Here is a 24,028-nt window from a genome sequence, read left to right as displayed (position 1 = left end):
GTAGGATGCTTCCACACATATAACAAAATTTTATAGAGTTCATTATTTTAATAAATCTAATGCTTGTCTAGTATGATGACATTACATTAACACAAGTTTACCATGTTCAATGTAACAATATTGCATTCATTCTAAATGTCATATACAATTTCTGTGGCACGACACACAATACTATGTTCATTGTTCTAAGTTCCTCGAACTCAGTAAATATTGTTTGCTGACTACTATAGTTAACACAAAATGCAGAGTCTTCCCTCTCTCACAGATCTCCACTTAAAGTTAAATATTCTGCATAGGATAACATAACGGCATTGACACTTTTGTTATACTATGAACTCAATCAAATATTGTGTGTATTTAACAGTATCACATACACACACTAAATTGAATTCACCTTAATATCACACCAACATTCAATACCATGTTCACTTTCCTACTCCCATGTTCATTTTCCTACTTGAACACCACACCAAAAATGCATAGTTAGCATCCGAAGCAGTTTAATATTGTGGCAAGTTCAATAATAATAAATCTGCAAGATTATTTCTGTTCAACAAAAAAGTCAGTGTCCTACCTGACATGGCTCAATGCACAAAAATAAAGAAAAAAAATAAAGAAAACAGAAAGAAAAAAATATCATCTCCCATAGGGTAAAACCTTTGAAATTTCAACAGCCAGATCATTAGGCCAAAACATTAGAAAGATGTATAAAGTAAACATCTTTATCAAGCAATGAACTTTGTACCCATAGTAACAGTTCCCATAGTAACTGTTGAATATTCATGAGATTCATATAACATTCTTGATGGAGATGATGACAGATCCAGGATGCAAAATCCTGGTTTCATCAAAAGACAATTGACTTTTTTTTTCTTTCTTCTTTTTGTTGTTATTAATGGTCAGTTGATCACGAAAGACATTTCTGACCACATAACTACACTATAATATGTAGAGCCATGAAATGAGATTTTTTTCAAAGTTTATCCCAGGAACACCGTTGGAAATATTTACTACAATTAGTAAGTTCTGCCGTGCTACTCTCCACTCGACTTGGGTTGTGGAAATATTTTGTCTGGTTTTAAAATGTCTCAACAGAAAGTATAGTAATAATCTAGTAATTCACACATGGAATGGTTTAGTGGTTCCCAGTTCTGAATGCCAAATAACACCATGTTAGGCTAATAGGCCTACACATATATACTTCAACTTCAAAGTAATGCAAGGGTTATATCGTGAAGTCTGCAAGATCCCGCACCAACCACTCACAGCTGCTAAGTCCCTCAGTCCACCAAACCCCCCCCCCCCTTCCTCCAAGAATTTTTGTGGCTAGGATCCCAAAAAAGAAACAGCGACAGTGTAAACGTTTTTGCACAAACGTCTAATACAACTTCACATTCCAGGCAAGGAAAAGTAACTTTTTTGTATAGAGTATGACATTTTTATTCCCTTTGCACTTTGCTCAACAAATAGATAAAATTAACAAAACTTTCTACAGAGCAGCAAAGAAAGAGAAAGGTTTGATGAGAAATGCAAAAGCAGGACACCACTTAGCAGCAATCACCGGTTTCCATGGTTACAATTTCCCATGGTTACAAGTTTTGGGCTACAATCCCTAAACAGAAGCTGTGACAGTACAAACTCTTTTTCACAAACGTCAAATACGACTTCACATTCTAGGCAAGGAAGATTAACTTTTGTCTACCACAGTTATGACACTATATAAACGTTTATATTCCTTTTGCAGTTTGCTCAGCAAAACAATAAAATTAACGAACCTTTCTACAGAGCAGCAAAGACAGAAAGAGATAACAAATGCAAAAAGCGGACACCAATTAGCAGCAATCACCGGCTCCCATGGTTACAACCTTTGGGGCTACAATCCCTAAACAGAAGCTGTGACCATGAAAACCTTTGTTTTCAAGGTTAAATACAACTTCACATTCCTGGCAAGGAAGAATAAACTTAGTCAACCAGCGTATGCCATTATTAGTTTTTATTCCCTTTGTATCTGCTCAACAAATAGCTAAAATTAATGAATCTTTTCTACAGAGCAGCAAAGAATAAAAGAGACAGGTTAGATGAGGAATGCAAAAAAAAGAGGACACCGCTTAGCACCAATCACCAGTTTCCATGGTTACGATTTTGGGGGCTACAATCCCTACAAAACAGAAAAAAGCCTTTGGGGCTTCAACACAGAAACCGTGACAGTGTAGACCCCCTTTTTATGACATCAAATACAACTTCACATTCCAGGCAAGGAAGCATAACATTTATCTACCACAGTATGAAACTAAACATTTTCATTCCTTTCGAACTTTACCCATCAAATAGATAAACTTAAGGAACCTTTTTCTACAGCGCAGCAAAGAAGGAAAGATAAGATAAGCAATGCAAAAAGAGAACACAGAGCTTAGCAGCAATCACCAGTTTCCATGGTTACAATATTTTCCCTATAAGAGATAATCAACAATCCACTACCACCCATGCAAACATGTTTGAATAACTGAAGATGATGTCAATGATATTCCCCTTTTTTCACACCAGCCAGCATTAGCTTGCATTCCTCCAATTTTTTTGGGGGTAACTGGTTGCTATGACGATGTCAGAACCTCTCCCATCAGGCCACTAATTTCACTCACATACCTTTGTCGAGTTTGTACGACTTATGTTTTCGTTTAATCTTTAACTCCCTGTTGGACGGCTCACTATGAAAAACATAAAATACACCGGTCATCTCGTGAATACGACGACAAATACATCCACAAATTCCATCAAAAGAAAATACCGAAAAGTTGGCTTTATGATATACTTTTCCATCACATAACAGCTTCCTTTTTTATTTAAAAAAAAAAAAGTTGTCACATATTTTGACTTGCATGTTGAAAGATCCCTCGGAATGCTACTTGGAGAATTATCCAATGTTCATTTTTCATACTAATGCAACATCGACTCAACTTGGTTGCTATGGTGATGCTCAGAGAGGTCAAGCCCCCCCCTACAAAAAATTATGTTACCAGGTCCCCTTCTCCTAACCCCTCCCCCCCCTCATTGCTTAAATATATCATGAAAATGAAGTTTCAGGACCCTTGCCCAAGGCCAATAATTGACTCCAAGCCCTAGGATTTTAGCCCCCCTCGTCAGGGCCTAGTGATGTTGCGACCTCTCTCAATTTCACTTGGAGACATTCTCTAATATGTATTTCCTTTGCTAACATTTAATTTCTTTCTTTTTCGTTGAAGAGACTTCTTCTTAAGAAAAAAAGTAGGAAAAAACAATCTTTGGAAGTTGAACTCATCTAAACTGCAAGAAATTCTAACAGACACTTTCTCCAATTTATGGATAGTTTTCTCAAAACTGAGATTCCAATTTGATTACAATCTAGCACTAAAAACATTTCTTACCAGTTCTGTGCTACCCTACTTGTGAAATTACCGACCTTTTCACGGTCAAGTTTCTATTAATCGATCGATACTTTTTACAAAGCTTTTTCTTAAACCGAGACAGCAATTCATACACCCTTTCAGGAATTGATCACTGACTGGGCGGTTAATGGAGAGCGTATAGAATAACTTTGATTCCAACCTGGATATTTTGTCTCACAGACAGACCCTTCATCATAAGTATTAAACACTAGTCGTCTGTTTTTGTCACAGTCGATGTATAAGATGAATGCACCCTCAGAAACAAAATTCTAACCAATGCTATGTTACCCTATTGTGAAATCACCGACCTTTTTCACGGTCAAGTTTCTTTCTACGGGACCTAAGCTTGTATTAAGTTTGCTATGACAACCACTTTGCTATGACAACCAAAAGGTGTTAGAAGAAAGGAAAAGTACAAACTTATTATTGAATTTTGACAAAGAGTAGTCAATTAAGGGTTTGCTGAAAGAAACCTCAATTTTAAAGTGAAAATGATGTTACAGCACAGAGGGGATGCCTAACTCTAAGAGACTACAAGGTTGTCTTTCATCGTGTGGGTAAAATGGCCAGATCACCCGTTATTTGATGTCCAGATTTTAACAGACTATTTTTTTCATATTGGCGTGCTCAGGGAGTTCATAATTATTTCATATAAGTGAGTCAACATCGACGCTAATCAAATTGGCAAGATCCACAGCAGTTCTATGCATTTTACCTTTGACCCCAGAGACGTTTTGCTACGAACGGAATGGACTCATACATGAAAGAGCTCATCAAGAGAATTGCTACGTGACAATTTCATGTGTTATCTATTGTTACATTTCCTTCCCTGATAACTATCAAAAGTGACAACAATTCGGGCAATTTTCAACAAATTTTATCAATCTTTGATAGTTACTTAGTATTTTGTTGACACTTTAGGTAAATTTTTCAGACCGCAGCTGAATTTTTCACTGGAACAAGATTTTATCTCATTCTTCCCAAAGAGCAAAAAACTTCCTGAAACTTCAAAATAACCACTTTTAGGAGGACGTTGAACCATGTTATCATTTTGCTCTGATGAGGAATGTTCACAAGAGCAAGAAAGTGTATACAATCTAACTCAATTTTTATCAGTTTTACATGATATCATCTTACAATCTTGGAAACCTATTTTGTTTGATACTTTCTGTTTTGCCTATGTAGCAATTTGTGCACTGGCAGGTGACAATTCCCTAAACACATCTTTTATATTTTTGTTGCCAGATGGCAAAATATTATCAAACATTTTATAGGGGTATCAATAGTATTGACCATAGACTTTAAATCAAGGGATATTGAGAGGGTATACAAAAAAGAAAAAAAGGGGGGGAAAATATACTTTGATGAAAAAAATCTCCACAAGAGCAAGAAAGTGTATCCAATCTAACACCTTTCCTCTTCTTTCGCCTATATTAATTCCTCTCTGAGGGATTAAAAAACCGCCATATTTTGACAATGAATATTAAAGACTTCTACCATCATCACTGACTGACGCTTCTCCAACCCGACCGAGGTCAAAGTTAATTTTGAATACTAATGATGTAAAAATAAATGTAATGTCTGAAAATCCAACTTGATTGTTTTGTTTGTTTTTTCTTTGTTGTTGGATCATATTTTTTTATATCTATATTTATCATCCACCTTAATCACCTTGAGAAAGCAGTCCTCCAAGAAGAATTTGATTTTTCATCACTGTCATTGACGGAAGTCCCATTCTGTACTTTGCTGCGGTAATGTAACTCTAAATCGGCAGCGCTCTTCCATATGAAGTGTTTGACTGTCCTCAGATCACTGTTTGGTTCTAGTACCTGGTTGCAGAAAATAGGAAAAATAACAGGTCACAAAACTAAATCACTTATCCTTGCTCTGTTAAAGTACAATAGGCATTAGATGGCATACACCCAACCCCAACCCTTCCCCAACCCCTTCCCTTCCCTGTCAAACTCCCTCAACTCCCCACATCCATCACAGTGATACCAATTCTCCTGCACTGAAACTTATATATTACATCCTGATAGATCCCTTCAGTGGTTGCAAGACTTGTCTTGTGTCGAACCGCTACCCCTCCCCACCCATACACCCCCCCCCCACAGCCAATCCTAAGTATCCTTACATGCTCTTCATACAGAAGTTCTACTTGATCCAGAGCTACATTCAACCCCCTCCTTACCCCTCACCCATTCTTCCCTAACTCCAACCTTACTTCTTTCTTGTTCATACATTGATGGCATATGTCTGTCTGGATCATTCAACTTAACTTGATCCCTTAGATTGACTCAGATGGTACCTTCTCCTTACCTACTTCTGTTTGATCCCTTCCCCCTAGCTTCACCCATATCTATATCCATATCTATTTCTATATTTTCATCCCTTCCCCATAGTCCCACCCCTGACCCCAACCTTACCTGATCCTGACACAGAAGTTCCACCTTCTCCATGGCTATCTCTGTTTGGTCCTCCTCTCCCTTCTCGCTGGGTTCGCTGCTTCTCCTCGACAGCGTCGACGATCCCGAGATAGATGAGTCCGACTGACCCATGAAGTTCTTGTAGACGTGTTCTTGTACTTTCTTTATCTGTAACATGTCGTTTGCCGACAACTTATCTCTGCTTGAAAGAGCAAAGAAAGGTTTGTTTGAGCAGAATCCAAACCTAGTGATCTCATTATTACAGACCGGCACTCTACCAACTAGCCCATCCTGCCCTTATTTGGTGAGGGTGGGGAGTGGGTGGGAGGGGTGGGGAGGGGAGAGGGAGGTCTATATCTTATCAGTTTGCCAGTCAGGAGCCACAGTATCTTCCAGGGATCACACCCAAAGTTTCAACTACCCAGAAAGTGGCAGAGAAGGGATTTTAAGAGAAATTCAACTTTTTTTATATTTATCTTTAATAAATGGAGAATGTAAAACTAACTGACAGTGCAATGATTTGCAGTAGTCTTTCTTTTTTCTTCCAGGGGTTTCGTGAGACGTTTTTGAAAGTGAAAACTAGAGTACTAAAACTGATATAACTTATAATTTGGTAATGTAAAAGTACCTATCGACAAACTCTTTTCGCGTTCCATATGCATATGTTGCCATAGTAGTACCGTACCGTGTATGTGATAAATAACTGAATTAATGAAACAGACACACGCTGTTATGCGTATTATAGTATAATAATGACTCAGATCGTGTCTCGAGAAGTTGGGGGTTTGTGGACAACTCTGACATCCACAGGTGGTTCGTGGGGGGATAAAGTTAGGGAAACCCTGAGGTAGAGGATGTTGACAAGCTGCAGTCTCTGAGATCACTGAGAATCCATTGGACGGATCTCTGACTGACACTTCTGAGCTGAGTACCTGCACAATTATTCCCTGATTCCCACACAGTGTTTGCCATATTCAAACTAACATACGGTGTTTACCAGCAAATTTTAACAACACGAAAGGTCACCACCGTTCATTTGGCAACTTTGCACACGTCTGGTCATCGACCAATCAGTAAGCTTCTCTGAGATATTTTCGATCATGCTCGCTGAGCTGAGTTCAAGAATTGAGCGTCAATAAAAATGTATCTAAGTCTTCGAAATGGAGTTTACCAGCAGATTTTAACAACATGAAAGGTCGGCCGCCGTTCGTCTGGCAACTTTGCACACGTCTGGTCGTCGACCAATCAGTAAGCTTCTTTGAGATATTTTCGATCATGCTCGCTGAGCTGAGTTCAAGCTTTGAGCGTCAATAAAATTGTATCCAAGTCACTGAAATGGAGTTCTTCTCGTTATTATTGAATACGAGATCGTTTTAAACACATTTTCACTACCAGCACAAAGACTGAGCACTATACAAAATATGTGGAGATCTGTAAAGAGGATAGATCACACACATTAGGTCAGACCTGTAACTACGGCAACGTTAGGATGGATAATGGCAGCGCTCTCTGCAGAAACTCTGAAGATCCCCATTACTGACTGAGGCCAAAAAATTGACCCCCCAAAAAAAGGATACAATGAATCGCCGATTAAAAACGTCACTTACTTTTTGACTGATTTGTTACCAGGCTGCACGTACGGTTGTAAAAAGAAGGTGATCTTGTTAAACTTTGGAACTTGATTCTGAAGAAAGACAAGTAATTAATTTATTTATTACGTAACGTTTAAACGTCTTTACTTCATGAACGAAAATGAATTTACATGAAGCATTACGTAAGCCAGTGGTTTGCAAATTTTCACATTTCTAGTTCAACCATCTTTACGAATTCTACTAAATGTTTCTTTTCCCAACCCCTCTCCTTTCCCCTACCATCCTGGAATTTACATTATTTCTATACCAATCTGATAAATGTGATACTTTTCTTCACAGTTAAATCTCGTCAACATAACACGACATTTTTTCCCCAAGGAAAAAATAAATCAATCAATAACTTATGGCACCGGTAAGAAATAACAGAGATACTTTTCAACACAGTTAAATCTTGTCAACATAACGTGACATTTTTTGTCCAAAGGGATGAAAAAAATAAATCAAATAATGTAACCGGTAAGAAATACCAGATATCGCAGCCTTTCCAAAATATAATATTCTACATTTGTCCACAATTTTGCCACACCAAAAACTGAGATCCAAATATGGGCGACTCACATCCACGGCGACGTCGAGCACCCACGCCGGAACGGAATCTTTGAGTAGCAGCCTCTCGGATTCTCCTCCTGCGTCTCGACAGAGGAATCTAAAGAGAGTCCTGCCTCCGGCCTCGCCGAATATGACCGGGGTGTGACCTGGCATACTGAAGTACCTATTGCCCTTGACTATTAACGTGTCGTGCCGCCTGTGCTCCGGTGGCGTGGAGGGATTCGAGGAGCCAAACGATACCTTGATGTCGTCTGTTTTCGTATCGATACCATTTTCTGAAAAAAAAGAGTTAACAGTTTCTCGTTTACCTGAGGGGCAAATATTTGATATCTACTTTTTTCCTCTACAAATGTTACATGTTCTTACAGCATCATTGAGATGAGCTTTGCTGGGATAGGCATCCCCTTTTCTACTAGGGGGAGGGAGGGGGAGGGTAGGGGAGGGGGAGAGGGGAGGGGAGGGAGGGAGGGGAGGGAGGGGAGGAAGAGAGGGAGGGGAGGGAGGATGAGGAGGAGGTGGACTATATTCTCTGGTCCTGATACAACATAGTAACAATAGACTGTTTTAAACTTGTCTGCGTACGACCGAGATCTACTTCTTCAGAAACTCCAGCCCCGACCCCTTCATGGAGACTTTTAAGCTACAAATTCGGTTCTCGTCTTACCTGTTCTGGGAATGACACTGTCTGGATCGTAGGAATGAGCGTTTGGCCAATGTTCCAGCAGGGCTTTCAAAACCAACCCTCCATAGTTCACTGGGCCGCGACAAAAATAAAACATTCAAACATGAAAAGATCTTGTGAAAAATACTAAAAGAAGACAAAATTTTAGATGTTTTTTTCCACAGTGCGATGAATTTTCGCTTTGATGTGAATGGGGGGGGGGGGGGGGAAATGCACAACCACTTCTTTTAATAAAGAGAGAGACGTTTAGGAACATGATAATGAAACCAAATTCTTATTCTTAGAGGCAGTTTCGATGAAAAGCAATGTCTTAAATTTGGCCAGGAAGTAAGCAGTGAGTGGGTAACAGTTAAATTTGGCAAGAATATGCAAATTCTTTTGTAAAGAAAGAGTATTAAAATTATGACAACTTAGATATTTTTTACAAATTCACTGACTGAATTCATGAAAACTCATTTTAACAATGAAGGACATTTCAGAAAATAACAGAACAACAAAGAATTTGAATTACTTTTGGGAGGTTATTCTGATGAAAGCTGTTTTTGTTTAATTGACCACAAAAAGAGAGCAGAGTGCCGGGTTCCAAACTGGCGGCCTGCAGACCAAGTCCGGCCTGTATCAGTTTTGATCTGGTCTGCAAAAAACCAATTGGTCCACAATCTCGTCCTAATTAGGCGTACTGGCCCTTAGGGCCTTAGGCTTGAGCATCCTAACATCCCACCAAACAAACATTTGCTCAATCGAGTATACGTGGGGTTTCCATCTGTCTACAACTTTACTACGGCTAGTATCTTTTCTCTGGACCTTGATGAAAATTAATAGAGACCCACTAGGGACAAAGGGTAATATTTATGTTGTGTAAAATATCACATTATAGAGAAAAATTGCTTACCCTTTGTTTCTGGTTCGTCTGACTCTCCAAGGCCGACCTCCTTGGACGACACCCAGGCAGGAAAACAATCTGTCTCGTCTAGATGAATACAAAGCATCTGAAAACGCAAAGAAAGGAGATAGGAATAAAACAAACAATGCACAAATAAATAAACAACAATACACTATTATTATGCAAATTATACCTAACAATTGACGAGTAAAAGACAAAGAAATAAAGAACAATGCATAATTCAAATACCTAAGAAAAAACAATAATACACTGACACAAATAGATAAAATACACAACAGTTATAAAAGTTAACACAAATTCCACAACACTAATACACAACAATACACACAAGAATACACATAACACAAAACAATACAGATAACAAACAACAATACAGATAACAAACAACAATACAGATAACAAACAACAATACACATAACACACAACAATACAGATAACAAACAACAATACACATAACACACAACAATACAGATAACAAACAACAATACACATAACACACAACAATACAGATAACAAACAACAATACACATAACACACAACAATACAGATAACAAACAACAATACACATAACACACAACAATACAGATAACAAACAACAATACACATAACACACAACAATACAGATAACACACAACAATACAGATAACACACAACAATACAGATAACACACAACAATACAGATAACACACAACAATACAGATAACACACAACAATACAGATAACACACAACAATACACATAACACACAACAATACAGATAACACACAACAATACAGATAACACACAACAATACAGATAACACACAACAATACACATAACACACAACCATACACATAACACACAACAATACAGATAACACACAACAATACACATAACACACAACAATACAGATAACAAACAACAATACACATAACACACAACAATACAGATAACACACAACAATACAGATAACACACAACAATACAGATAACACACAACAATACACATAACACACAACAATACACATAACACACAACAATACACATAACACACAACAATACAGATAACACACAACAATACAGATAACACACAACAATACAGATAACACACAACAATACACACAACCATACACATAACGCACAACAATACACATAAAGTACAAAAATAGACAACAATACAAAATATAATAATAATCATGATGATAAATAACATTTATATAAACCACAACAATAGATAAATAAACAAAAGGTAAACTAATAAACATCCAAGTTAAAACAAATAATACCAAACAAAAAACAAAAATGCAAGTAAAACATTTTCATTTGCACAATGCAATGTTTCCATGCCATTTATGCCATTAATGTAAATATAACCTGCAGCAAAATCTGTGTAATATTTCATACACTCAAACAAGAATTCAAAAATAGAAAAGCCTTTTGAGCTTGCTTTACATTAATCGAAGACTTACCCCAATTTTTAGGTCGACAGTAAACCAGTTTGGAACGTAGACCATTTTAAATCTTTTCTTCACCTCGTCTTGGAAGTCAACTTTCCCAAGATCTTTTACTTGCGTTGCCTAAGGGGAGAAGATGGAGAGATTCTTGGCATAACTTATTAATTCTCGACATAGAAACAACGAATAATTCCACTGGTCGGGTAATAATGACAAACTAGTCTTTCCCAGTTTCATGTAAAACTGTATGTGCTATGGTCCCATGAATGAAGGCGTGGCCATAAGACGCAACTAGACCTAGAAAAGCCTTCAAATTGTTAGAAAAATTCCAAAATGAGTTAAACCTGTTCCTTGAGTGCCATACAGAGAGGAAAATGTCAGCTGTGATACTTTCTGTTTTTAATAGATTCGTATCTTGCTGTTAGTTAATTGTATATCACAAATGCCTTCAATGTATTCCATTGCATTCACAAGATTTGTTAAACATCCCTGAAGCGTTGGAAAATCTTGACGTAGACACCATTTCCGTTAACGGCAGGGACCGATTTGGTGTTCAAATTTTGCCCATCAGTTTTGTATGGAATGCCAAAACCGACAAAAATGCATTAAACAATTATGTGGAGGTGCTATTAGTGCCACATAAGGACTTAAATTGTTCTTGGTCATTATGTTGCGATAATTTTGTATTAACACACTGACTTAGGTATACATAATTTGTTTCTGCATTTTTGTCGGTTCTGGCGTTTTGAAGGCTCTTAACTTTTCCTCTCATTGAAAACTATAATACCTGGGTATCTTTACACTTGCATAGCAGCTCCACCATTTTGTATAGCATTTTTTGATGCGATAATATGTGATGCGATGTGATGATGATTTTGTGATGTGATAAATTGTTCCCTTGAACACCTCTGAAAATGATTTCCAAGATGTAACCACTGTAATAGAAATCACAGGTTTCTATGGTTACCACGGTGCAACATTCCACTCATTACCAATTATCACTATCTGTCATCGGTTATTGAATTTATCATAACAGATTCCCATAATGCAATATTCTGGAAGCGATCTATCATAAGCCATTTAAGTCTCTGTAAATTGAACCTGACATGACTGGACCCCATATAATGCATCTGACATGCCATCAGTCATTGACCTTATCATAATAGGCTCCCATAATGCAACATTCTGTGTGCGATCTATCGTTACCCTGTTTCGCTCTCTGTAAATCGTAACTTACCGTGACGGCATCCCATAATGCAACGTTCTGGTCGCTATCCAAGGTGAGAATGTGTCTCTTGTCATTTAGAATGGATAACTGCCTAATGCTGGAACCACCTGGAGGTTAGACATGACATAATAAATGTATGAGATTAATCTTTAATCAGCCACACAGGAACTAAAACCACAATGTTTATAGCTTTGTTACAAAGTCTCTAAACACAGACATGTTTCTAGACTAAAATTGCATATGGTGGCATCCAGTTTTTAATACATTATTTGTGAGAGCTTTTCAAGGTCAGAAGAATCCTGCTTAATCTCACATAAGCTACAATGAGCTATGGCAGTTATATTTGCAGTTTCATCAAAAACTTTCTAAACCAACGTTTTCCTTCTCCCCAAACCCTAAGAGCACCTCTCTGATCACCATTAATCTTTTGCTCACCATCACAATATCCCCAAAATAAAAATAAAATAGTCAGGAACATCACAAGACAAAATCATAATATCCAAAGTTGAACTTTTTCAAATGAATTTCTGGTAACATATAGAGATAGATCAGATAGATTTGGTTGGCAACGGAATTGACATAGTTTATGGTTAGTGTGCAACTACAAACCAATTTTCCACTACTTTACTGTGCTTGATATGTACCTGGTGTCAAAATAAGAAAATATGATTTTTTTTTTTCCGGTTACCTTTTATCGTTTCCTTTGGACGGGATAGTAATGGTCCGCTGGAGATAGTCTCATAATCGCCCGATTTTCTATGAATGCTTTCTTTAATATCCTGTGGGTTAGTTACAACAAAATTGAAAATTAACAAACCCAAAAATGGGCAAATGGTTGTGGGAAGGAATGCACAACAAAATGCACAATAAACCAATAAAAGGTAGAATATAGGCCATAAAACAATGGAAATTACAGGTGATAGCAACCTGTTGCTACTGTGTTCTCCTACGGCCAAAGGATCAACGCTAACCCTCCCCCACCCTTCTCCGTCCCAGATCCCTCTCTCCATGAAAGCAAAAGCAAATGTTATTACTCTCCATACTAAAGCTGCATAGCTTAAAAGAATATTCAATTCTTTTTCAAAATTTTCTTACAGGAAAAAATGAAATGGCAGTTCTAACTGCAGCTTGAAGCGATGGGGAAACGTGTTTGCTTCAGACGAGACCACCAATACTTTGCAATGACTCCAGGGGGTCAGAGAAGACTCTCACTTTGATCAGTTTATACCCCACATTCAAGCATTTTACGTTTAGTGGTGCTTCCAGTGTCTGCTGTGATATCAACAATGCTTGGTGGCTCAACGCATCCATTCTGCGGAAAGCAGAGAACTGTTCACTTAAACGTGCGGACTATGAACACACAGTACAACAATGGGGAGAAATTTAACCTCTGAGAAATTTTATCCGGGTGACTTTGATAAAGTTCCTTTGAAGTGGCAGGCATGAGTCACATTCTCATAGCAACTTAGTTAACTTTGGACCTGTGTTGCCAGGGCAATAATTATTTTTCTTAAAGATAAAAGGTAACACATCGCAACCGCAATCGTACAATACTCAGAACTTAATCTTTGATGAATTTGCATGACCTGTTTTTGACATAGTTCCTTGGAGTGGCATACACATTTACATTTTCAAAGCACACACACCAATCACTCACATTTTCATAGCAACTTTCTTAAACTTGAATCAGTAAAATGCTATGGCCCCATTTTTTTTTCCTTTGTAACTTTACAGAGTGAAATATCTCAGCTTAACCCCGTAAGAAAACATCTGAGCTTGGGACTTACCCAACACTTCAGATCCGACTTCACCGTGGCAACCCAGAGTTCCTCCTGGTCCGCCCCTAATTCCATCCTTAAGACCGGAGAGTCTGTATTACAGACCAGTATGCTGCTCTCAGGAAACCTGGGGTCCGTCTGGAATATCCTGCAATCCCTCCCTCCGGAATAGAACTGAGTGAATGAATCGTTGGCACAGAGGGCCCAAACACCCAACTCGTGGACGTTGAAGCTCGCTATGCACCTCTGTTGGCTCAACGACCATAACCTGACAGAACCATCTGAACTCGATGATAGACACTGGCCAAAGAGAGGAGGAGAGGGAGAGAGAAAGTATTCAAAATAATCTCAATATTAGACTGGTTTTATCATTCGAAACGAGATCCTCAAAATATAAACGGCCTGTGTTTTAACCAACCGAGGGGCCAAATATATTGAGCACATATAAATGTAAATACTGTCGCTTCCAAAAGAGTTTTGTTATCTTAGCTTCTCACCTGTGACCTTTCAACCTGACAGTTTGTTTGGACAGGACATATCTCATTATTTATTCTCTCTGTCTCTTTCAGATCCCACAATAATATTATATTTTTCCTCTTGAAGATTTGTAAATCTTTAAACTGTAGGAAAAACATCTTTTTTCTTTTAGCTTCATTTGCTTATTAACTCCCCAGTCAGTTTATTGTTTGTTGGTTTACACTTTTCAGGATGTAAGAATCACATATCAGGCCCTAACCCAAGGGGGGGGGGACAATTTTCTACTCCAATGGCTGCAATTTGACCCAAATGAACATCGCAACAGCCATGTCACTGAATTGGTAACCTCCAGCCAATAGGGATGAGAGATAAAAAATACGTCATTTTCAATTGCGGCTGTCCAGAGAGGACACAGAAACTAAAGACTTCCTGCTACACCAGAGATTAATGTTATCCTAACAAAGAATCCCATCACCCCCTCACCCTTACCCGATAAGTATATTAGAGATTTTGACATGAGCCAGTCTAACTTGACCAAAAATGACTGAGCTAAACCACTTAACAAACATGTGGTTTCAAACTTCTTTCCATTAAGCCCTTCATTTGAAACATTTCAAAAGAGACTGAAGACTGTTTAAATGCAGTTCTGGATTTTCAGTGTTTTTTTACCTGTTTGAACTTATTGTTTTTCACCTACTTAGTTATCTATTTTACTTTATATTTTGGGGGTTGGTTACCACCCTTCGTGCCTTAGATGTTTTAATGGTAGTATTGGCTTTTAACTATTTTATACTGGCTATGTTAGGTTTTCAGTTTTAGTGTTACCTTGTTGTGTATCATGTTATGTAGTTTTTAATTTTTTAGTGTTTTTTCTTATTATGTAATAGCGCCTTTTTTATGGAATTGTTTCACTTTTATAAATACATTTTATTATTATTATTATTATTATTATCAATAAAACATAGAGCTGTTCAGTAGATGAACATTGTTTCATATTCCTGGAACCTGTGGTTCTACACTAACCTTCAAACTTCATGATCTTGGTAAATCTTCCTGCATTTTATCAGATATTACAACAACCAAAAAAGACACAATAAATCAGAGGGAATAATTTAAGGTTTAAATATTGTGCAGCAGTTTTTGATGGCTCTAAATACTGTCTCCTATAAAATTCTACCTTTCCTGTGTACTGCTGTGGCGACTTTACACTTGTATAGAAATTTGCTTATTTTTCGCGTTGCAGTTTGCGACGGATATCGGAATAAAATCCTATCCCTATGAGCCAAACAAGCTGAGATTCTCATACAGCCTGCACACACGATAGACGCATGTTCGGTGTTAAATTATATTTTAATTCACTGTCGTGAGAACCTCGACACTTACTTGCGTTGCATCCTTATTAACGATGACAGATTTGACGTTGTCCGTGTGACCTTTCAACTTCATGATCTTGGCACATGTTCTAGGATCCCAAACTCTTAACACCTGCAATTGAAGAGAAAAACACTCGCTGTTTTTTATTCTGATCGACGATGATACTCAAGCAAAGTAGTCAGTAGGTGTCAATGCTGGATTATCAACAGTCAGATTGAGCAAGTGCCTATGTCCCCAAAGTTGAAGGGACCCCAAACAGTCAAGGGGTCCCCAAGGGTCAAGTGCCATCAAGGTTATTGGGCCACAAGGTCAAGGGGCCATCAAGATGAAAGGACCCCACATGGCCAAGGGGCCTCTTTGAACAATTCCGGGCAGTATATACAAACTTTCTTTTTTTCAGGTTGTAGGAAATGTTTAATGTAAAAAGTTTTAATGGAAAAATTTACTATGAGGAACAAGCATACAGTGCGTCCCAGCACCAGAGGATGATCATCTGTTGGGTTTTAATGTTATTAATGTTAATGTGTTGGAATGTTCCCCTTTCATTCCCCTTTCCGTGCAATCGGACAACATCTGCCGTTCACTAGTGAAGTAAACGAACCAAGGGTACTGCAGGGATTCATTCATTCCATGCTGTTGGGTATTCGGAAATCTACAAAAACATTGATTACATCCAGTTCATAACACAACTAATTCCCAAAACAGACCTGGGACCGAATAAATTATTTGAGATAAAAAAATCCATTTTGCTGTCCTTTGAATTTACTATCCCATGTTGCTGGTTATTTGAACTAGTACAAGGAAAAATTCCATTACATTACTTAACCGACTCTGAAGTACATGTGTTAGACACACATGCACCAACACAAACGTACATGTATGCATAAACAGTCAAAATAGAGGCACCAACACAAACGTACATGTATGCATAAACAGTCACAATAGAGGCATCAACACAAACGTACATGTATGCATACACAGTCACAAGAGACACACATGCACCAACACAAACGTACATGTATGCATAAACAGTCACATAAGACACACATGCACCAACACAAACGTACATGTATGCATAAACAGTCACATAAGACACACATGCACCAACACAAACGTGCATGTTTACATAAACAGTCACAATATACACACAGGCAACAACACAAACGTACATGTTTGCATAAACAGTCACACGACATAAAAACTCTCCTACCTTTCCCTGCTGTTTGCCATTCTGCGCTGTGTTTTGCACGGTTTACTTCCACGATCACCGCGTAGAACCACATCTCAAACTCATAACACACACACACACAGACATCCACATTCCCCCAACCCTTCCCCTCCCCCCAGGTCATCTGACACAAATGGAGCATCTCCATATTAAGTCGTGACTTACTTTTTCTGTTGATCCAGAGATTAGTACTGTTCCAGATGGGTTCATGGCTAAGCTGTATATAGAGTCTTTTTGACCGTTGAAAGATGAAGCTGAGAAAATAGAAAAAGAGGAAGGAAAAAAAGAGAAAATAGAAAAGGGGAGAGAAAACATCTAGATAACGCGAGGGAATAAAGGAATGCTAGCCCTCATCAATTATGTGATAGCAGCCACGTCTGGGAAAACTTTCGTATGGGTTCGCATCTGTAGTAGTTACTTCTGTTCATAAATTAATTTCTGCTTGTTCCTCCAGGATATTAAAACAACCACAATGTGACCAGTTTCCCTAGATGCCAGTTAACTTTATGCCAGTTTCATTTACTGAACAATTGTAACTTCTGCAGAAAATCACTTGAAGCTACGTAGTCAGTTAAAATAACAGATGAACAGATAAAGTTGAATAAAGGGGTCTTAAATTTGTTTGTCTGCACCCCACCCCTCCCCTCCTCCCAACCCCCCCCCCCCCAATTCTTCCTACTCCAGTCTCCCCATGCAACCATTTACAAATTGTTCAGATTTAATGTACTTCTTCATATTAATAACAAATAAGCAAGTATTACCACAAAAACTACGTAGCTGACAAACATACTCTGCATAGAGTGGAAGTAACATGGCCATAAAATAAATAGCTACCCACAAAGTGAGATTTTGATATTTACTCAAGCAGCAGGCAAAAACCCACTCATTAATGCAGTACTATTCATTTCATAAAATACCAAAGCAACGGAGTGTCACACACATTAGTCAAGATCTGGAATAGATGAGTTATTACCTCCATAAATCATTTAGGATTTCAACATAGGTTGAACTCAAATCCCACATTAACCTTCATAATTGATCCAAGGCAATTAAATAGGCTTATTAATTATTTACAAACTTAAAAGATTATTTTTCTTGGCCTCATATTTTGGAATCGTGAGGGGTGTGAATTAGACATCCAAATGTCTGTATGATGTAATATGCTTGTTGATGTTTAAGTACTGACTTTCTAGCTCCTTGAATGGACCAAATAGTGAGAGGATAATAATTAATAATCATAATTTATTCTAATATAGCGCTCTACATCAAAGAATGATCTCAAAGCACTTCACTAAATCACATAAAATATCTTAAATAACTTAAAATTAATACAGCTTAAAAAAATATTACAGCCTAAAAATATTGCATCATAAAAATTACAAAAATAAACAAATATCCTAACAATAATTATTTAAAGCAATAAAATTCAAAAAGTAAAGACGAAAGCAATAAAATATGACAGCATAAAATAAAACTAAAATACCAAACTATTACAGACGAAAATTAGTAACAAAAAGACTATCAAAATATAAATAGAAAATAAATTTTAATATACAACAATAAAAAAAGGGGGGGTTTAATCAATTATAAAAAGACATGTCTTCACACACCAACTGTATTTTAAACTCTTTTACTATGCCTGATATCATCTTTCATCACCGCTAATGAACTTACTTGTTACTGTGTTATTGGTGGCAGTGAGCGCCGTTAAAGTATTTACATCCCAAAGGAATATTTGCCTGTCGAGTCCACCTGAGGCCACATGTTCTTTGTCTTTGGCGTATGCTAATGCTTTGACATAATCCTGTAAAGATAAACCAGGCTCATGAATAACCATGAACATTGAGATATGAATAAAACATGAACGGAGAAAGATGTCAGCAGAAACCTGATTTCAGCAGCCGTTTTCAATCCCGTCCAAATACAGACGGCACGAATTGACCTTTTTGGTATCACACAATCACAAAATGCTAGAGAGATGGTTAAAATAAAATTACTACTTCCTTAAATGATGAAATGTGTAGCAGTATTTGTACAAAGAATGTAAGAAAGTAATTTGAGTATTCTAATTGCGAAAACAACAGTCATAAAGTACAAATATTCCTTCACAAAATGTGGACCAAATTTTTAATATACTGTAAAATGGAAAACCATTTTTTACATCTTTCTTTACCAATGATCATGATAATCTGAAATGTGCGTCCATGTACCACCTACCCCCTCATCTCCCCCATTAAAGCTTGCTACAAGAACTAAAATGTCCACTTAAATGTATTTCCAAATTCGGTGCATAGAAGGGGAGGGAGAAGAGGTACTACAAAAGTTTGCCAATAGTATTGTCCAACCATAGCACATCCTATTATTAGGCCTCCCACAATAGAACTACAGTTAACTTGACTTTGTGGTGAAGTCAAAGACTCAGTTGGTACTCACTTTATGCGTTCGTAACGTGGACATACAAAAGCCTTTATGTGCATTCCACACTTTGACCGTAGTGTCTGACGATGCCGAGATCACTGCGAACGATAGCAAAAGCGAAACAAAGATAATGTAGACTACAACAAAAAGAAACACATTATTTTCAACACAATACAGTATGAATATATATACATCATAACAGAACAAGAACAACAGAAGCCTTGAAAGGAATTACTTTCAAAGTCTCTGTGGGAGGGAGAGAATGAAATAAAGAGCATTAAAGAGTGTTTTGATACAATTTTAACTGCTTTACATTTCAAAACTTGCAGGGGATTATGTTGCGGAGTGTTACGTTTAGATGAAACTATTGAGCAGAGTTTTAAAGTACACGTATCAATGTATAAGGTTTATTTTATTTGTGAGAAAACAGGAGAGTGACCAATATTTAACCTTTTTAGCATAATGACCAGTGGTAATACAGATGCCCTTTAAGGATCATGTTACCTCTCAAACTTATCAAAAGTCGATTTTTGCATTCTCCGACATTTTGTGCACACACTTTTATCAAGTCTACGTGTTTGAGAAATACATAGATCTGTTGTGTTGTTCCGACTCTTGTCTCCCAGTAAGACTTAATTTTGATGTTTCTTGGCTTGGCACATGATGAAAACACGGAGATGCAAAGGAAATGCCCTCAACAAGGCAAATAATCTCTCAATGGATGATTTTCTTTTTGATCTGTTTCATCAATCCACTCATTGCATACACTGTAACAGAGCTGCAAACTTAGCTATATATCACATGTTCAATTTCCACCTACCAGAGGAGTTTTAAATAATATATACTTAATCCGTCGGGCTAACTATGACTTTTACATCCGCTTCTAGGATATCAAAGCAAAGGTTTCTATATTACTATACACTTTACATACACGTGAGAGCATTGTGGTCAAGTGGTTTAGGCAGTGGACTTGTGATCTAAGGTTTGCAGGTTTGAGTCCTGGCCTGATCATTACATTGTGTCCTTAGGCAAGGCACTTTATCTCAATTACCTCTCTTCACCCTGGTGTATAAATGGGGACCTTTGAGATAAAATGTCGTTGGGCGCTGTTTAGCTGCTGCCATGACAGGTTATTGTAATACAAGGGTAATATTGTTATGCGACTTGAGCACCGTTATCGGTGGATATGTCTGCACTTTATAAATACTCAATATTATTTATATTATTATTATTATACGATAAACTATATATAACTCATTCACAGACTTACATGTTCTCCCTCCACAGCATAAGACCGTATCATTCACCCAGTCTGTATGGTGCTCCATAGATAGAACATACGGATCCTAAAACACAAACAGAAGAAAAACAGGAATAATTAATTGAAAATAAATAACTTTCTCTTTCTGTACAGTACTTTCCATACCCTGGGTCCAAAAATATTACATTCTGTTTTGTAACTTGACTGGTTTTAAAGTGGCTGTCTGAAGCAAATCACCATAGGGACAGACAACACGAGTTACTCGATCTTTATCGGGTACCGCATAGCATAATGCTTTGTAGAGTTATCAGGTTATTATAGGAACGCATAGATGTATGGCACTTTTTGCACATACAGTAGATTAATATTACTGTATCCTACATAGAACAGAAGCAAAGCAGGTATAAGATAGCATTAGCTTAAAATTATGAATTGGCTTCCCTCTGCTGGGTCAATAAAATACTGAATTCTGTTATAAGTTTTGCGTAGACAAATGTTATTAAATTAGATGCCCCGGTGGGGACCAGAGACAAATGACTTTACTGACAGACAACACAAATCCTTCTTGAGGTTGTCAGATAATAGTTAGTAATTCTGGTCTATTTTAAAAAGTTTCCACTGTCCAGACACTTGTCGGTAAATGGGAACCCATCATATATGTCAACACTAAAATTCATCACAAATTTTTGAAATTTCCCTTATAATTTGGGAGTTAAAACCTCACTAGAAATGTTAATAAAATAACATGTTATGGCTTTTTTATGACTTTGGGTTGTTGCATTGTCACAGGATAATATATCTGCTATCGAAGAGAATCATCCTGCAAAAAGGAGTCAAATTACATGAGACAATGCTTCAACGAGGTACAAATATTGAAGGATGCAGCTTAAACAGTAGACAGACCATAAAGCCATCTTGGTCTTTTCTAGCATATTTGTGGGCTACGATGTTGGCATACATGTATGAAGCACAATTTGTATTCATAAACTAAGTTGGACGTACATTCATTGAATTGAGGTTCCATATCCTGACGATCGAGTCCCTCCCTCCGGAGTAGAGTCTGTTCATCAATGGATCATACTGCATACAGTTGACTCCCGACCGGTGCTCGCGTTCCACTTCATTACGTAACACGTAGGACACCTACCAAGGCAAAGACATGGAATGTAAGAAAACATCGTTTGAACTTGGAAACAAAGTTATGCTTGAGGAACAGACTGATTCCTGATCATAGAAAAGTTCAAAGAGAGTTGAAAAGTCAAAATAGAAAACTGTTCTACAAAGGAGAATATATCCCAGTAATATTACATAACAAATTTCAATAACTTTTAAAGCCAACTTGTTGCAAACACTATAAGGGAACCAAAGTTAACCTTGAGGAACAGACTGATTCCTGATCGTAGACAAGTTCAAAGAAAGTTGAAAAGTTGAAAAAGCAAAGAGTTCTACAAAGGAGAATATTTCCCTGTAATATTACATAACAAACTTCAATAGCTTTTAAAGCCAGCTCGTTGCAAACACTTGAAGGGCGGCTTGTGTCTGCTATAATTGCCTAATATTTTATGGTTTGACAGAGTTCAATAAAAGGAGAATATTTCCCTGTAATATTACATAACAAACTTCAATAACTTTTCAAGCCAGTCAACACTATAAGGGCGGCTTGTGTCTGCTTTAATTGCCTAATATTTTATGGTTTGACAGAGTTCAATAAAAGGAGAATATTTCCCCTCTATACTAGATAACAAATTTCAATAACCATTAAAGCCAGCTTGATGCAAACATTGTACATTGAATACCTTACTGTTTCAAACCCACCATTCACAAAAAGTACAGAAAAACCTTGCTGATAACTTTGCATTCTGCAATCATAAATGTTACTTCTGAATCTGATATCTATATACTTTCTTTGACTATCTCCAATATTCTAAATAGTATGGTTCCATATCGCAATTCACAATATAGAAGAAAACTGCTATGGTGTTACAGTACTCACCTAGGCCTAATGCTTATTTATGTATGAAGGATATTTCAGGGACAGCTTGTATCTATTATAATTGTTTCAAGTAATTGTTTTCTATGTCAGGGTTTCTTTCTTCTTTTTTTTGAGCATTTATGTTACAGTATGTAGAGCAGCATGCTAGTCTTAGGAAACTATTTATTTTGCTACAGCATTTCTTTCAATATTTTCTGTGTTGTTTCCTTGCAAAGAACTACAGAATACAATGCCAGTACTAGTAATACTTATTTCTTTACTTTAAGCTGTAGCCTAGGCTATATTGTGTTCTATTATGCCAGTCAAGCAAATGTTTACTAGATTAGTAATTCGTTTGTGATATGGATTATTTGAAAGGAATTGAGCTCTTGTTTCTTACTTCTAGTTTGGTAGTAGAAGCAGAGTACACTGCTAACACTGTACTAGAAGCAGAGTACAATGCTAACACTGTAACACTAAGTTGTTTCTTTTTCTTCACTTTATGTTGCACCTGTTCCTTTACAATGGTCAAGTAATACATTTACTACATTGTTATATTCAGTGAAAAAAATTGTACTTTTGTGTCACAGTGAATTCCTTGTTTTGAACTTTGTGTTGGTAAATCCCCTCCCTGCAATAACCTTGGCCTTCTATTTTATACTAGGCCTAGCATGAGTCCATATGCATATCCTGGTCTCTTCAAAGTCTTAAGGCTGAGCCTTTATAATTACTGGGAATCAATTCATGGAAGTATCTAATGCTAAAATTTACTATGAAATACTGGGCATTCAGATCTGATCTATCATTGCAATTTACCTTCGTGCACAGTACTAGCCTATGGACTTTGGTATACAGCTGAAACGTCTGTATTATGGTATAAGATCAACTAAAAGCTAGGCTATTAAAGCCTAACACATGTGTCTCATGTTGCACAAGGCTATTTCAACCAGAGCATTTCAGTATCAAAAAGCATTGACTTTGACTTTCATTCTGAACCAGGACATGCTCAGAAGAAAACATTTGACAGTTGTCTTTGCTTGTTTCATGCTGACAAAAAAGTGGCAAAACAACTAGCAAGTGACTTTACCTGGACTTTTTTCCGCCCCTTCCCTGTTTGTCTGTGATGTCCCGCCATACTTTATTGACTCGATGGATATTTTACTTGCGAGGTACGTGCATAGCTTTACTGTACATAAACTACTGGGCACTGTGATCTCCAGTAAAAT

General features: G+C 37.2%; 1 protein-coding gene across 2 annotated transcripts; it reads right to left on the bottom strand.

The window, feature by feature from the left end:
• Positions 1–628: 628 nt before the first annotated feature.
• Positions 629–24,028, bottom strand: LOC139954980 (WD repeat-containing protein 48-like). 2 transcript variants are annotated; one of them, XM_071955061.1, is made up of 18 exons: positions 23,890–24,028; positions 21,833–21,973; positions 20,840–20,915; positions 19,585–19,667; positions 18,826–18,955; positions 17,317–17,405; positions 15,933–16,034; positions 14,082–14,372; positions 12,983–13,073; positions 12,304–12,401; positions 11,082–11,189; positions 9,624–9,720; positions 8,714–8,803; positions 8,059–8,324; positions 7,456–7,532; positions 5,849–6,050; positions 5,094–5,251; positions 629–2,705 (listed from the first exon to the last, which is right to left on the bottom strand). In XM_071955061.1, exons 1-18 carry the CDS (start codon positions 23,935–23,937, stop codon positions 2,636–2,638), a joined length of 2,217 nt encoding a protein of 738 aa, XP_071811162.1. In that variant the 5' UTR covers positions 23,938–24,028; the 3' UTR covers positions 629–2,635. The 2 variants fall into 2 exon arrangements, with proteins under 2 accessions (XP_071811162.1, XP_071811164.1); XM_071955063.1 differs by having other exon boundaries at positions 5,849–6,047.

The sequence above is a fragment of the Apostichopus japonicus genome, chromosome 17 (genome assembly GCF_037975245.1).
Source record: "Apostichopus japonicus isolate 1M-3 chromosome 17, ASM3797524v1, whole genome shotgun sequence".
Lineage (NCBI taxonomy): Eukaryota > Metazoa > Echinodermata > Holothuroidea > Aspidochirotida > Stichopodidae > Apostichopus > Apostichopus japonicus.
This window is presented reverse-complemented; position numbering and strand designations above follow the sequence as displayed.

Coding starts and splice junctions, on each gene's coding strand:
- LOC139954980 (XM_071955061.1), bottom strand. CDS start 23,937: ATGGCGGGACATCACAGACAAACAGGGAAGGGGCGGAAAAAAGTCCAG. Junction 12,402..12,982: donor TCCAAAGGAAACGATAAAAG/GTAACCGGAAAA, acceptor TCTAACCTCCAG/GTGGTTCCAGCATTAGGCAG. Junction 7,533..8,058: donor TGCTCGACGTCGCCGTGGAT/GTGAGTCGCCCA, acceptor GTCTTTCTTCAG/AATCAAGTTCCAAAGTTTAA.